The 15939-nt window shown below is 46.3% G+C and overlaps 1 protein-coding gene across 1 annotated transcript in view; it reads left to right on the top strand.

Annotated features, from left to right (window-relative positions):
- Nucleotides 1-317: 317 nt before the first annotated feature.
- BEND4 (BEN domain containing 4) overlaps nt 318-15939 on the top strand; it is a 32898-nt gene continuing 17276 nt past the window's right edge. Inside the window, exons 1-2 of the mRNA XM_065907350.1 lie at nt 318-801; nt 8191-8757. Of these exons, the coding sequence (XP_065763422.1) occupies nt 318-801; nt 8191-8757 (1051 nt within the window). The remainder of the gene's footprint in view (nt 802-8190; nt 8758-15939) is intronic.

Genomic DNA, 15939 nt, shown 5'->3' with positions numbered 1-15939 from the left:
GCACCAGGCCCCGCCCCCGCCCCCGTTATCATTAGCAGATATTACCCTAAACACTTGCTCTTTACCTCCTTTCTCCCTCCAGGCATTGGCGAGGCAGCCTGTCAATCAGCGCTCGGGCGGCAGCCCCCCGCGCAGGGGTTCGGCGATGCCAGGCTTCGCGACAGGCGGCGGCGGTGACGGCGGCCGCGGCACAGACACCCACCCTCCCGCTCGCGCGCAGCCGGGCACAGCCGGCGGGCGGGCGGCAGAGGCATCCTCGGAGCCCGGCGCCGGGCGCCGAGGGGGCGTGCAGCCGGGAAGCGGCCCGGAGGCGCAGGATGGAGGAGGAAATGCAGCCGGCCGAGGAGGGGCCCAGCGTCCCCAAGATCTACAAGCAGCGCGGCCCCTACAGCGTCCTCAAGACGTTCCCGGGCAAGAGGCCCGCGCTGGCCAAGCGCTACGAGCGGCCCACCCTGGTGGAGCTGCCGCACGTGCGGCCGCCCCCGCCGCCCTTCGCCCCGCACGCCGCGGTCTCCATCAGCAGCAGCGAGCCGCCGCCGCCGCCGCAGTTCCAGGCGCAGGGACCGTTCCCCCCCGGGCCCGGCCGGGCCAGCGCCGCCGCGTCGTCGTCGTCTCCGTCCGGCACGCCCGCCGCGTCCCAGGGCCACCTGCGGGCCACGGCGCCGCCGCCCGCCGCCCCCGCCGCGTCGTCATCGTCCTCGTTCGCCGCCGTCGTCAGGTACGGGTCGAGCCCGGCGGCCGCCGCGGGCAGCAGCAGCAGCAGCACGGGCGGCGACGGCGCCAGCCTGGAGCTCAGCGCAGGTACCAACTCGGGCGCAACTTTCCGTCCCGCCACGGCCGGGGTGGGGAGGGCAGGGCGGGGCCGCGGGGAGGAGCAGCCCGGGCGCCGCGGAGAGCCGGCCGCGCGGGGAGAGCGCGGTGGGCAGGGGGCGCGCGCCGGCTGCGGGGGGCCCGGACGTCCGAGCGCAGCCCGGAGCCTCCACGCGCGGGCGGCAACTTCGGGCGCTTCCCCGCCGCCGCGGCCCGGGCTTCCGACGGCGCGCGCGCGCCTCTTAACAGGTGTCTCCGCCGCTCGGCGCCCGGGCGGCCTGGCCGGCGGGGGCTGCGGGGGCCGCGCGCGGGCTGGGAGTGGGGGCCGGACAGCCTCGGGGGGCAGCGGCGGCCGCCCCGGGAGAGGCTGGCGCTCCCCGGCGACACTCTCCCGTTCCTCTCTGCGGCTCCACTTTTCCCTTCCTCTCTCTCTCCCCCCTCCATTCCTTTCCCTCCTCCTTCGCATTTGCTCTCTGGCTCTCGCTCCGTCGCGGCCCCTCCGCGGGCCCCAGGGCGGTTTCTTGTTTTTTTCTGTGCGAGCGCGCGCTCTGCCTGCCCCTGTCCCCACCCGCGCCCCCGGGATCCCCGCGGGCGCTGTAAGGCGCGGGGCTCCCCCTGCCCCGGTCCCGCGGGCGGGGCGGGCGGCCGCGACTTCAGGGACGGACCCCCGGCGCTGCAGGCCCCGCTGCACGGCGGACCCCGCGCCCGAGCTCTCCTGCCCCGGCCCCGTTCCGGGAGCACGCCCCCCGGGTACGAGACTCCTGGTAGAAGGCGGCCGTCCCGCCCAGCTGCGGGCAGGGAGGCGGGCTGATGGACGGGACAGGCCGCAGGCCCCAGCGGTGCTCTCTGCTTCCCGGGGACGCGCAGCCCCGTTTACCCCGCTCCTCGGAGCCGAAAAAGTTCCTGCTCAGGCCTTTGACGGCACTTCGGAGCCCTCCGAATCCTGCATAGGAGTGGATCCAAAGCCTTTTTTCCCCTCCTAATGAAAATAGGAGCATTGTCTTGAAATGAGTTATAGAAGCCTAACCTCTTGTTCTGCTGTTTGTCAATATTTTGACACATGAAGGATTGGTTTTGAGAAAGAAAATCTAATTACAGGTTACAGTGAAGACTTGTCCTGTCACATCCCTTGCTGATTTGGAGGGGTTCTTGTGTGGATGTCCTCACTGTTTGCAAGAGGTGTTTTTTCCCCCTGTATTTATATATCCTGTTGGGCTTTGTATTCGTTGTTAGGCTATCCTTTCATTTTCCTCATTTTTCTAGTGTTTGCCCCCTTGCTTAGTGAGGTTGGTGTGCTTTCTGGGTTTGGGTTCTGATTTTCTCATGAACGAGTTCATGGTCATTGCTTGTTCATTTCCTGGCTCTGCTTTCTTGCTGTTCAGAAGTTTGGGTCTTTCCCCATATTCTGGACTTTGCTTTGCTGCTTTGCACAACCTCCAAGCCGCCACGTTCACTGGGGTTTCCCCCTCTTCATCTGCGCACTTGGGTCTTTAATCTCATCTTGCTCTCTCCTTTCAGACTTCGCCCACTGGCTTTCAGGCCTTTACCCTGCCCCCTTTCATTTCCACGTTCGTCCATAGTTTGAACCTTGCTTTTTCCTGCTGTTTTTCCTGTATTCTGTTTTCTGCACCAGTTACTTGCTCTCCTGCCCAGGGTCCCTTCTTCCCTGCAGTTTCCCCACTCTCATCCACGAAGAGTTTCTGTGGGTGGGTTTTTTCTTCTTATCTTGTTCTGAATGTCCTCTCTGTTGTCCTGTTTAGTATGTCTCTGTCCCCAGGTGGAAATCATGTCCCTGAATCTAAAAGAGTGAAAAGGAGCTTGCTGACGCTCCTCAGATTCCCTGTTTCTTATTTCCCTTAATTTTCAACATTTCTTCTTATTTTTTCTTTTTTTTTCTTCTCTTATTTTTTTTTAAGAGAGCTCATGGAGTGATAAGCTTGATAGCCCCAAGAATAGGATGCCATGTGCTTGTTGGAATGGTGGGAATTGGGTTGTAGGTTTCTTCCTAGCAGTAAGGAAAATCAGTTCAGTTCAGTGGCTCAGTCGTGTCTGACTCTTTGTGACCCCATGGACTGCAGCACACCAGGCCTCCCTGTCCATCACACCAGGCCTCTCTGTCCATCACCAACTCCCAGAGCTTGCTCAAACTCAGGTCCATCGAGTCAGTGACGACATCCAACCACCTCATCCTCTATCGTCCCCTTCTCCTGCCTTCTGTCTTGCCCAGTGTCAGGGTCTTTTCCAGTGAGCCAGTTCTTGGCAAATGGTCAGGGGCCAAAAAAAAAAAGACCTTATTGTTAGACATCATGAATTGTGGTCATAATATTAATCCCTGGGACAAAGCCATCTCTTAATGGGCACAGTGATGTGAGCAGCCCTCAGAAAGACAGGCAGCTGAAGAGATGATTGGCTCTTTGAGGAACTAGTGGTTCCACTTTGAACCAGTAAGCGTGTGTGCCCAGACAGCCATGTAAGCATACTTGGTGGGGTGGAAGTCGGGATGGGGTTCGCTAACCCTCACTCCAGTGTTATTGCAGTGTTATTACAGTGTCTCAGGCCACCTGGTAAACTGAAAATAATCAAAACATCAGTGAGATGAAATGAGTGAAGGATGGAAGAGAGATAACTGAGCGTCCAGAGTAAATGCTGTGAAAAGATGAAAGGGTTGAAGTGAACCTTATTTGCCATTAAGGGCCATAAACCATTGAGAGGAGACACATGATTTAAAATAGATTTTTCAGTGTTCTTATAAAATCTCCTGAAGAGAATAATTTTCCTTAAAAGGGGTAATATACCATGGTTCTAAAAGCATATTTTTCCTCTGTGGGAGGCTTAGAGTTAAAACCCACGTAGATCTTGATATGCAGCCTAAATTTGGCATCAGGAAATGGGAAATTGCATCTTTAAGCAGAGTACAATCAAAAATGAATTACAATAAATCCTATATAATTGCATAGGTCATTCTCTTTAATGAGATTTTATTAACCTGACTGTCAAGCTTTTGAGTCAGGCAGATATTTTATCTTCTTCAACTGATAAAAGTGTCAGCTATAAACCACCATATAAATATTCATAAATCTACACATCTGTGCCAGCCTATCAGCATCATTCTTTTGGACATTAAAAGCATTCTAATTACTTTCTGTCTAGCAGAGCTGAAATGCTGCCTGTTACAGTATGTGCTTGGCAGGCTTGATTGCTTTTGTTTGCCATCACAAATAGCAGCATCCTATTTTATATACCGATGGTCCAGAAAATATTCAGGGATTGACTGAGCAGGATGAATATTAGGAAGCACCATCTGGTTTTGATAGCACCGAGTATATTAACTCATCTGTTAATTTTTGACACATCATTGATTTATTTATTTAGAAAAATTGCATCCTGTTTTGCTGTGTTGATGTTTGTCATTAGGGAAAAAAAACTGATGGCATTTTTTTTTTAAGACATAGAGTAGTTCATTGATTTGAGAACAGGGTGATGCTTCCAGAGATGCTTTCATTTTGTAACTTCTATTTTCTCTGCCACAAAGTCCTCTCATAGAAAGAAGTTACGTTAATGTTTTAAGAAAATCATGTATTTTGAGCTAGTTGGAAATCCTTTTGGTAGATTATAATAAATATATGGATACGTGGTAGTATAGGTCACGGAAATTTTTTTCTGCTTCTGCATTTTTAATATTAATATATTTCACCCTTCACTGGGCTAAAATCAAAAGGTTACCGCTAATCTTGACTACTGTGATCTCCTTCATAGAAACAGAATACTCTTGGGGATCTGCTGTGATGGGCAAATTCCATTCAAGGCTTTACTTACAAAGCAGGATGTTAAAGTAGGGAGCCTGTGTTTCATTGCTGAGTTCCCATCCCTCTTCACTTACCAGATTTAGGATGGATTAAACCTCTTAAATTCTGAAGAATTTCTAGAAATGACTTTTTGAATTACAAAAACAATGATGCGTTCAGATTCTGAAATCAGACTAGGCACAATTTACAACATGATGTTACCTCCCGACAGGTTTCACAAAGCAAAATAAATTTGAGAAACGTGGTCATTTTAGAGTGCTTTATGATTGTGATTTTTAAATAATATTTTGTGATATTTCATTTTAGAGAAGTTGGAGATAAAGTAGGTTGTGTTAAAGCCTCTCTAATCTGTTGACTTCACTTGAGTGGAACATTCTATCCATAGAATGTTATTATAGCATAGTGGAAGAATGCTATCACTTGAGTGGAACATTCTGTGACTGGGGGTGGGGGGGGTTCAAAACTTTAAAATACACGTTCACACTTTGCTCAGTTAAGAATCATGGATCAGTGTGCCATACAACTGTGTTCATGTGAAAACAGAACTTTTCTCCATTTCTTAGCAGTAAGGGCATCGCACAGTGCTGCATTTCTAATTAGATTCTGTCTGGAAAGGTGAAGTATTGCTCGCTGCAACATGTAAGTGGAAAGATGTGCTGTTTTCCACCAAGTATGATAATAACATTTTTCATTGCACTCTTCAATATATTGACATAAAATACTATTCAAATATTGTAAGGTACTGAAAAGAAGAAAATTCAGCCTTTTAATGGCTTCAGTGGCTATTTTTACATATATCAGTTCTGAGAACAAATTCTGAATAAAACATTTGGAAAAACTGCAGGCAAGACCTGTTTTATGGCTACAACTATTCTCTGGTGTTCTGAATGCACTTTAATACGTTATCTTCATAATATAGCATAATACATAATGACTTTTTCTCAACATATTACGAGTTTATCCTTCACTTAAGAAAGCAAATCATGCTTGTCTATACATCAGATTTTTTCCCCCTTAAAATCTATACCGTAATGTGATTTATTAATATTCAGACAACTGAACTCCTTTTAGGACACTGGACAAATATATTCAAGCTGTTCTTTCTAAGCAATTCTGATTTAGTCTTTCATATTTTGTTTCTTTCATCAAGGTTATATTAAAGGTGTATAGGCTATGAATCAATTGGGACTATTCTGATTAAAATGCAAACAGCAAATACAACTTCAGGTCTGGAATGGGATTATAGGATTAAATGAATGAAAACTGCTAATGTGCCAGGATTGAGAATCCCCAATCAATATTGTCCTTTGATTTTACTAATAAAAGAACAAAAACCCGGGAGTAAGAAATGAAAATGCAACATGTTAAACCTCTCCACTTTTATGGTTCAGCTGTTTACTTTCTGATTTATTCGGTTTTGGCCATTGTAAAATAGAATATTTGAAGTCTTTCTCCATTACGTTTCAGTTCAGATCGTGAGCTCATTTCTTCCTTTCCACCTGGCTGGGGGCAGTCATCATGACTTGCAGTGTCTGGTGTAGGAAAGATAGTTCCCATATGCCCATCCCTTTTTCTCCAAAGTAGGAAGCCAGCTTTACCTCGGCTGCTACTTGGGTCAAGTTCCCGGCCCGCCAGTCAGCTCTGGCCTAACGCTATATCTGGCAACTAGTTCTTCCTTCAGCACTCACAGTAACTGTGGTTAAAAAAACAGGCCTGTGCCTCATATTTGTGGGGTTCAGGATAAGAATACAAATGCTGTAAACGAAGATCCTATTTTATCTGCAAGAGTGCCCGCGTGTATTCCGCAAGTGTTTCTTGAGATACCGTGCTGGCCCTCGAGCTGAGTCCACTCGTGGAGTGTGCAGTCCCTGAGGCCTCTGCTGAGCCGAAGGGTACTGGCCTCTGCGACTTGTCCTTTTTCCTGAGGGATTTAGGAATGGTAGCGTTTTATAGACTGGGAGATGTGAGGGGTGCTTCCTGGTGCTCTGGGCCTTAGATAAATATTAAATAATTAGAAAAGGAGCCTTGTACCCTCTCCCCCTGATTCTGAGTGACTTGAGGGAGACTAGTATGGGAAAACGACGAAGAGCGTGAAGCACTGTGTGGAGGTTTCTGAAGGTTGGTTTTGCTGGTCATTAACCTGGGTTTTCTAGAGAAACCAGTTTTCTTAAATCACAATTATTCTGGTTTGTTGTCCCCAAAGAAACCCTTGAGCATCTCACCGTTTTTCAGGTTTAAGGTTCCAGGGATGGCAAGTGACTAGTTGTCTGGACACTCAGTCGTGTCCGACTCTTTGGGACCCCGTGGACTGTGGCACGCCAGGCTTCCCTGTCCTTCGCCATCTCCCGAAGCTTGCTCAAGCTCGTGTCCGCTGAGTCAGTGATGCCATCCGACCATCTCATCCTGTTGTCCCCTTCTTGCCCTGCTTGCACTCTTGCCCAGCGTCAGGGTCTTTGCATCAGGTGGCCCGAGTATCGGAGCTTCAGCATCAGTCCTTCAGTGACTAGTTACGTTTCTATAATAAACAATAGATGTTGGCATCTAGAACCTACGGTATTTTGTTTGTTGCCAGTATTTTACATAGAGGGGAGAGGAAATAAGAGACACCCTCATTGCCAAACATAAACCCTAAAAAGCGCCTCTCTCTGGGTGTTTATAAATTGCCCGTTCTGGGTGGTGGTCTACAAAGAAGAGAATGTTCTTGTAGCATTTACGTTTAGGGTGAATTTTCAAAACCCTTAGACTGACAACCTTGAGTCACATTTTCACAATATCGACCAGGGCGGGGTGGGGGGATGGCTTTTCTGTATTTTTTCTTTTGGAGGTGAACTGATTGCTTTCTATGAGTTTTTGCTTTCCACTGATTTACAGTTCATACGCTTTGGAGTACGTTTGTGGAAACTAAGTGGCCCTCTGCCTATGTGCCAGCTAAGAGATCTGGTGGGAGGAGCCCTAAGAAGGGCCCTGTTGCTTTGCAGAGGCTGCTGCTGCAGGTCAGGCTGAGTTATCAGATAAAGGAAAAGAAAGAGTCGCGAACCCAGATGTCGGATGACACAGTCTTACTTTGGGCTCCTCCTCATCTGCCTCACGGGCCCACTCCTTTTATCTTGGATGTTTAGTGAGCACTTCGCATCTGGGAGCAGCGTCCTCTCGGTGGGGTTGTATCAGTTGATTGATAGCAAGGGCGTGAGGGCGCTCCAGAAATAGCAGTGATGATTGCTGTGAGCGCCCCTGTCAGTGCGGAGTTGAGTCTGCAGGGCTGGCTTGATTCATTAGAGGGAAGCCAGAGGTGTAAGTTCAGAGCTGTGCAGGCCAGTCCGTGCCATGGACAGGGGGTCTCTACTCGGCGCCCTGGTCCCATCCATCCGCTCCCCAGAGTCGAGTTGGGGCGGCTCGTCGGGAGCAGCAGGAAGCCGGGCATCCAGGTCCGTGTGGATTCACCGTGTCACACGGGTGCGGCAGAGAGCAGAGGTCCGTGTTCCTGACATTTCTGAATGTTGAGCTCCAAGTCGAGGACCCTGTTTGTCCCGTGTCTTGGCTGTCAGGCTCTGACGTGTCTTCTCCTCTGTTTCAGAGAGTCGTATGATCTTGGACGCTTTTGCTCAACAATGCAGCCGAGTCCTTAGCCTCTTAAATTGTGGAGGCAAACTTCTAGACACCAACCATTCTCAATCCATGATATCTTGTGTGAAGCAGGAAGGCTCAAGTTATACTGAAAGACAGGAACCATGTCCTGTTGGCAAAGGGGTCCACAGTCAGACCTCAGACAATTTAGACATTGAGATGCAATATATGCAAAGGAAACAACAAACTTCTGCATTTTTGAGAGTTTTCACTGACTCCCTGCAAAATTACCTGCTCTCAGGGAGCTTTCCAACTCCAAACACCTCCTCGGTCAGCGAGTATGGCCACCTGGCAGACGTGGATCCTCTGTCAACATCCCCCGTGCACACGCTAGGTGGCTGGACCTCCCCAGCAACATCTGAATCCCATGGTCACCCATCGTCTTCTACGCTGCCTGAGGAGGAAGAAGAGGAGGAAGAGGAAGGCTACTGTCCCCGATGCCAAGAGCTGGAGCAGGAGGTGATCTCACTGCAACAAGAAAATGAAGAGCTCAGAAGAAAGTTAGAGAGCATCCCAGGTACCCGGCCCTGTTACTTAAAAGCCACTTGCCGCTCATTTCTTTCCGTTGCCCCATTTGTGTGTGTGCGTGCATGTGTATATGAATGCGAGGTTTTTGTTGTCTGTTGGAACCAGTGATGTAGAAAAGTTGAAACAACAGGCATGCGCAGTTTTAGTCTGCCAGAGCCGAACAGATTTCAGACTGAGCTGCTAGTCTTGTCCTGTGTTTAAGTCACCGTCCTCGAGGGTATAGACCCGAAGGCTGTAGTCCAATTAAAGGATGTCTCCATTGATACAAACGTGATTCCAAGATGTAGTGCGATGAGACGGAAATAGGCCGTGTGCTGTGGGCTTGAGTTTTCTTCAAAAAGTGATCCTGTTCCTAAATAGCTTTTGTATCTGTAAAGATTTTGATATATGTGTTTTATCAGTCTGTGATAGAAACTGAAATGAAATGACACCTACAAAGGCAGCGCTCAGAGAACAAATTGTCTCTTCTGTTCCATTAGCCTCTCACCATTCTTGTTCAGTTGCAACAGGTGTGGTTTCTTTAGCATGCAAACTCCCCTTAAAGTTAACATGCAACTGTGAACTAAAAGGAATAGCTCAGAGATAGGCTAGTCCCAAACTAGTTGTGCTCCTGGCTAAACATGAGGCATTCGCTGCCTCTCAGAGACGCTAGATTTGCAGAGTAGTAAAGTCATCTTTATGGCAAGATCTTCTGTGGGTTGCAAAGCCATTTTTTCCTTATTTGGGAAGGTTCTGATTTTGTATGTAGCTTTGAGTTCATTGCTACATGTCTGTGGCTTTGCAGAGAGACTGGCACGATATTGTAAATCAATTGTACTTCAATTTTTTTTTAAAAAAATTGAAAAGAATATATAGCAATGGTAAATAAATAAAAGACAGTAAAACCTTTTTAGTAGGAATTCTCTGGCTGTCCAGTGGTTAGGACGCTGCACTTTCACTGCCAAGGATTTGGGTTCGATCCCTTGTCTAGGAGCTAAGATCCCGCATGCTGCAGGACATGGCCAAAGAAAGACATTAAAACCTTTTTAATCATGCAGCCCATTGATAAAAAATTTTGAGCATGTATCCACCAGTGTACACGTCCACTGATTATTTACATGCACGTACTACTGTACTAATATATTATGTTTGAAGTAAAGCGTACATAATACATTTAAAATTTTTAAGGCTGATCCATAAATAGAAATTATGTTCTTTTCCATATTTAGTGTCTTAGCATCACACAATTTGGTAGCTTATGTAGAAAGACGGAAATGTTGGTGAAAGTTACCCACTTGTTTATTAGAAGTGCCAAACCAAAAAGTTTCCTTTCTTCTGTCCTTTCATTTAAAACATTTCCCGGATCATGCTGCGGTTTGGCTCAGAATATCTTGGAGTTAGACTGCGTGCACTTTGTCCTGTGGGAGACGAGCGAGAGGTGAGGCAAATGCATTCTCGGCTGTTGCGCTTGAGCCCTGGGGTTAGACGCAAGGCCTTGGCGTTGTTCCTGCCAGGGAGACTGACCGCAGGGGAGAGTGGCGGGACCCGGAGAATGCGGTAGAACCAGAGCCCTGTGGGTTTCTCCCGGTCAGAGAGAGAGGGGTGCAGCTGACAGACTGGAATTTTACCACTTTCACAATTGTGTGAATTATGATCCATTAACTATGGGTTTTAATGCCAAAAGGGTATGTTGCATCTTACCCCCCATGCTGTTTCATTAGGGGAGAGCATGGTGTTCTGGGGGTCAGCCAACGGCAGATTCTTAAATGAGCCGTTCAGAACCGTGGGTAAGGGTGTCACAGTGCAAGGACGTGTGATACACATGCAGAGTATTGTTACTCATTTCCTCATCCTGAATGTTTGGCAAGCCAGCTGTCCTTGATAAACGTACTGAGCAAATTTGGGGTTCACGCCACCTGCTCTTTCCTGAATCTGTACAGGTGAAATGTCTGTGTCAGGAGTAAATCATTGTTGGCCTGCCGCTAATCATTGTCCTTTTCTACTGCCCAGAAAAACGCTGCAATTTCTTGAGTCCTCTTGATGGTCAGACGTTGAGTGACTCTTGTTGAAAGTAGGCTAGTGATCACCGCTGTTGGTGTAAACACCCACCACTGTTACTATAAACTGTCACCTCCATGAACTCAAATGAACAGCCATTCTACATAGAGAACCTTGATTGCTTTAATTAGTCCATTTGTTGTTCACTCACTCAGTTCTGTCTGACTCTCTGCGACCCCATAAACTGCAGGACCCCAGGCTTCCCTGTCCTTCACCGTCTCCTGGAGCTTGTTTAAACTCGTCCATTGAGTCAGTGATGACATGCAACCATCTCATCCTCTGTCGTCCCCTTCTCCTCCTGCCTTCAGAATTTTTCCCAGCATCAGAGTCTTTGTAATGAGTCGGCTCTTCCCATCAGGTGGCCTTCAGTTGCAGCATCAGTCCTTCCAATGAATATTCAGGTTTGATTTCTTTTAGCTTTGACTGGTTTGATCTCCTTGCAGTTCAAGGGATTCTTCAAGAGTCTTCTCCAACACCATAGTTCAAAAGCATCACTTTTTCGGTGCTCAGCCTTCTTTATAGTCCAACTCTCACATCCATACATGACTACTGGAAAAACCACAGCTTTGACTAGATGGACCTTTGTTGGCAACGTCTCTGCTTTTTAATATGCTGTCTAGGTTAGTCGTAGCTTTTCTTCCGAGGAGCAAGCGTCTTTTAATTTTGTGGCTGCAGTCACCATCTTGCAGTGATTTTGAAGCCCAAGAAAATAAAGTTCGTCACTATTTTCTATTGTTTCCCCATCTATTTGCTGTGAGGTGATGGGACTATATGCAATGATCTTTGTTTTTTGAATGTTGAATTTTAAGCCAACCTTTTCACTCTCCTCTTTGACCTTCATCAAGAGACTCTTTAGTTCCTCTTTGCTTTCTGCCATTAGGGTGGTGTCTTCTGCATATCTGAGGTTGTTGATATTACTGAAGCAGTCTTGATTCCAGCTTGTGCTTCATCCATCCCAGCATTTTGCATGATGTACTCTACTACTAGTTAAATAAGCAGGGTGACAATATACAGCCTTGACGTACTCCTTTCCCCATTTTGAACCAGTCCGTTGTTACAGGTCTGGTTCTAACTGTTGCTTCTTGACCTGCATACAGGTTACTCAGGAGACAGGTAAGGTGGTCTGGTATTCCCATCTCTTTCAGAATTTTCCACAGTTGTGATCCACACAGTCAAAGGCTTTAGCACAGTCAGTGAAGCAGAAGTCGATGTTTTTCTGGAATTCTCTGCAATTTGATCTCTGGTTCCTCTGCCTTTTCTAAAATCCATCTTGAACATCTGGAAGTTCTCAGTTCACATAATGGTGAAGTTGGGCTTGGAGAATTTCGAGCATTACTTTGCTAGCATGTGAAATGAGTACAATTGTATGGTAGTTTGAACATTCTTTAGCATTGCCCTTCTTTGGGTTTGGAATGAAAACTGACCTTTTCAAGTCCTGTGGTCACTGCTGAGTTTTCCATATTTGCTGGCATATTGAATGCAGCACTTTCACAACATTATGTTTTAGGACTTGAAATAACTCAGCAGGAATTCCATCACCTGCACTAACTTTGTTCATAATGATGCTACCTAAGGCCCACTTGATTTCACACTCCAGGATGTCTGGCTTTAGGTGAGTGATCATACCATCATGGTTATCTGGGTTATTAAGATCTTTTCCATATAGTTCTGTGTATTCTTGCCACCTCTTCTTAATATCTTCTGCTTCTGTTAGGTCCATACCATTTCTGTCCTTTATTGAGCCCATGTTTGCATGAAATGTTCCCTTGGTATCTCTAATTTTCTTGAAGAGATCTCTAGTCTTTCCCATTCTATTGTTTTCCTCTATTTCTTTGCATTGTTCACTGAGGAAGGCTTCCTTATCTCTCCTTGCTGTTCTTTGGAACTCTCCATTCAGTTGGGTATATGTTTCCTTTTTCCTTTGCCTTTCAGTTCTCTCCTTTTCTTAGCTATTTGTGTTTTTTTTTTTTTTCCTCAGCTATTTGTAAGGCCTCCTAAAGACAGCCATGTTTTTCTTGTTTTTTGCATTTCTTTTTCTTGGGGATGGTTTTGATCACCACCTCCTGTATAATGTCACAAATCACCATCCACAGTTCTTCAGGCACTCTGTCTATGAGATCTAGTCCCTTGAATCTATTTGTCACTTCCACTGTATAATCATAAGGGATTTGATTTAGGTCATACGAAAGGAAATAAGTCCTGAATATTCATTGGAAGGACTGATGCTGAAGCTGAAACTCCAGTACTTTGGCCACCTGATGTGAAGAACTGACTCAGTGGAAAAGACCCTATTGCTGGGAAAGATAGAAGGCAGAAGGAGAAGGGGATGACAGAGGATGAGATGGCTAGATGGCATCACCGAATCGATGGACATGAGTTTGAGTAAACTCTGGGAGTTGGTGATGGACAGGGAGGCCTGGCGTGCTGCGGTTCATAGGGTCACAAAGAGTCAGACAGAACCGAGTGACTGAACTGAATTGAACTGATACCTTTAATGGCCTCGTGGTTTTCCCTACTTTCTTCCATTTAAGTCTGAATTTTGCAATAAGGAGTTCATGATCTGAGCCACAGTCAGCTCCCTGTCTTGTTTTTGCTGACTGTATGGAGCTTCTCCATCTTTGGCTGCAAAATATATCATCAGTCTGATTTCAGTATTGACCATCTGGTGATGTCCATGTTTATAGTCATCTCTTGTGTTGTTGGAAGAGGGTGTTTGCTGTGACCAGTGCGTTCTCTTGGCAAAACTCTATTAGCCTTTGCCCTGATTCATTTTGTTCTCCAAGGCCAAATTTGCCTGTTATTCCTGGTATCTCTTGACTTCCTACTTTTGCATTCCAGTCCCCTATGATGTAAAGGACATCTTTTTTTTGGTGTTAGTTCTAGAACGTCTTGTAAGTCTTCATAGAAATGTTCAGCTTCTTCGGCGTTAGTGGTTGGGGCACAGACTTGGTTTACTGTGATATTGAATGGCTTGTCTTAAAAATGAACAGAGATCATTGTGTCATTCTTGAGATTGCACCCCAGTACTACTGCATTTCAGACTCTTGTTGACTGAGGGCTACTCCATTTCTTCTAAGGGATTCTTGCCCACGGTAGTAGGTATAAATGTCATCTGAATTAAATTTGCCCCTTAAGGTTCATTTTAGTTCACTGATTTCCTAAATGTTGATGAGTTTAGCTGAGTTTAGTCCAGACTGAAACTCAACTATATAGGTAAAAATCACTTTGTCAATTATGTATAGTAACAAACAGTGTGAAATGCAGGAAAGACAAGCTATTTTTGATTACTTGACTCATGATTCATTTCCCAGGGACATGAGTGTGGGCGTCAGGTTGAAAGTGCCACTTAATATGAAAACTTGAATCAAAAGGACATCATTGACCTCTTGCCCTCACCCCTCAAGCTCCATCTTTGGCTAAACACAAACCAGACTGTGGGTATCACCCAAGAAACCAGTTTGGCATTCTGTGCTAGCTGTCCCTTTGGTGTTGGGGGTCAGGGGAGTCTGTTATTTTTTACCCTTATGAAGAAAAGTGTGGCATGTAATGTCTGGTTTTGCACATAACAAGAGTATTTTGCAAGCAGCAGCTTTCCTGTGCGATTTGGGATCAGTTTTCCCTAAGCTGTGTCCATGCCGTCCAATGATCACAGTGGGCCTTTGTTATCCTAGAAGCCAGTATGTTTCCATGGAAGGACCTGGGGCTTCCTTCTCGTAGGATAGGGTCGCTCCTCTTACAGCCAAGCTGGATGGATGAGTACGAAGAGGAGGGGGGCATGCAGCAGTGAGCAGGGGGATCAGGTGCAGGAGATGATGGGGCGCCTGCCGTGGGCTGGAGTAGGGGTGGAGTTCCTGGGGTGCTTCCCTCTCTCCAGAGTCATGCTGTTGAGCTCTGAGATTCCAGTTTCTTTCTGTTTTTCCCTAAAATGAGGTGTTCATACCTGGGAGTAGTTCTTGAACTAAGAATTCGAAAGAAATGAGTCTATTTAGTCTAACGGGGAAAAGTACTTTGAGCTGTGAAAGGGGGACAGGAAGGCGATAGCCCTCACCTCAAGGAAGGAGACGGGGAAGAGGTGTTTCTTCCAGCACCACCTGAGACAGCCTTTGTTTATTGTATTATTTGTGAAACATCCAGCAGAGTTGTGTTGATTATCAGCTTCATGCAAGCGAGGGCCTTCTAGAAGGTACTCTGACTTACTTTCCAGAGTTATTTGCAGATGTAGGTAACTATTTTATCCCAGGAGGTAGCATGGCACATTTTCTTTTGCATTAGAAGTTACACTAGACATTACACTAGACACTACATCACACTAGAAATTACAAAGTCTTCAGAAGTTTAAATTTTTTAAAGGAAATAGGTTAAAAGAAAAAAGTCACAAAAGGAAGATACTGGGTCAGGGATACAAAGAGTTGAGAAGTTATTAAAAGAAGAAAAATGATGGGCAGACTTCTCAATGGAGAAGGTTACAGTAGTCACTTTTATTTAGAAAGCTTGCAGTCAGCACTGGTTAAAGGGAACTCATAAGGGAGATGGGTATAAAATACCATATTTCATCTAATTTCAACCCTCATTGAATGTAAGACACACCAATAGTTTATGTTCCATTAAGAAGAAAAAACACTTCAAATCTTAATTGCCCTTTATAATTGCCTTTGAACACCAAGTCTAGAGATTTTAAAATATGATAAAGTGTCGGTATGAAAACATAAAATATGGTAATTAAAAAACCACTTCTAGCAGTACTCTATACAAAATGGATAACCAACAAGGATCTGCTATGTAGAACCAGGAACTGTGCTCAATATTATGTAATAACCTATATGGGAAAAGAATCTGGGAGGAAAAAAAAAATCTATGTATATATATGTGTACACACACATATTTATATGTAACTGAGGGCTCCCCAGGTGGCGGTAGTGGTAAGGAACCTGCCTTGCCAGTGTAGGACATAAAATGCAGGTTTGATCCCTGGGTCAGGAAGATCTGCTAGAGGAGGGTGTGGCAACCCACTCCATATTCTTGTCTGGAGAATCCCATGGACAGAGGAGCCTGGCAGGCTACAGTCCATGGGACCGCAAGAGTTGGGCATGACTGAGTGACTTTCACTTTCATGCGTATATAACTGAATCACTGT

This window comes from Muntiacus reevesi, chromosome 16 (assembly GCF_963930625.1).
Source record: "Muntiacus reevesi chromosome 16, mMunRee1.1, whole genome shotgun sequence".
Classification (NCBI taxonomy): Eukaryota; Metazoa; Chordata; class Mammalia; order Artiodactyla; family Cervidae; genus Muntiacus; species Muntiacus reevesi.
Note: the sequence above shows the minus strand (reverse complement) of the source record. Positions and strands in the feature narration are given on the sequence as shown.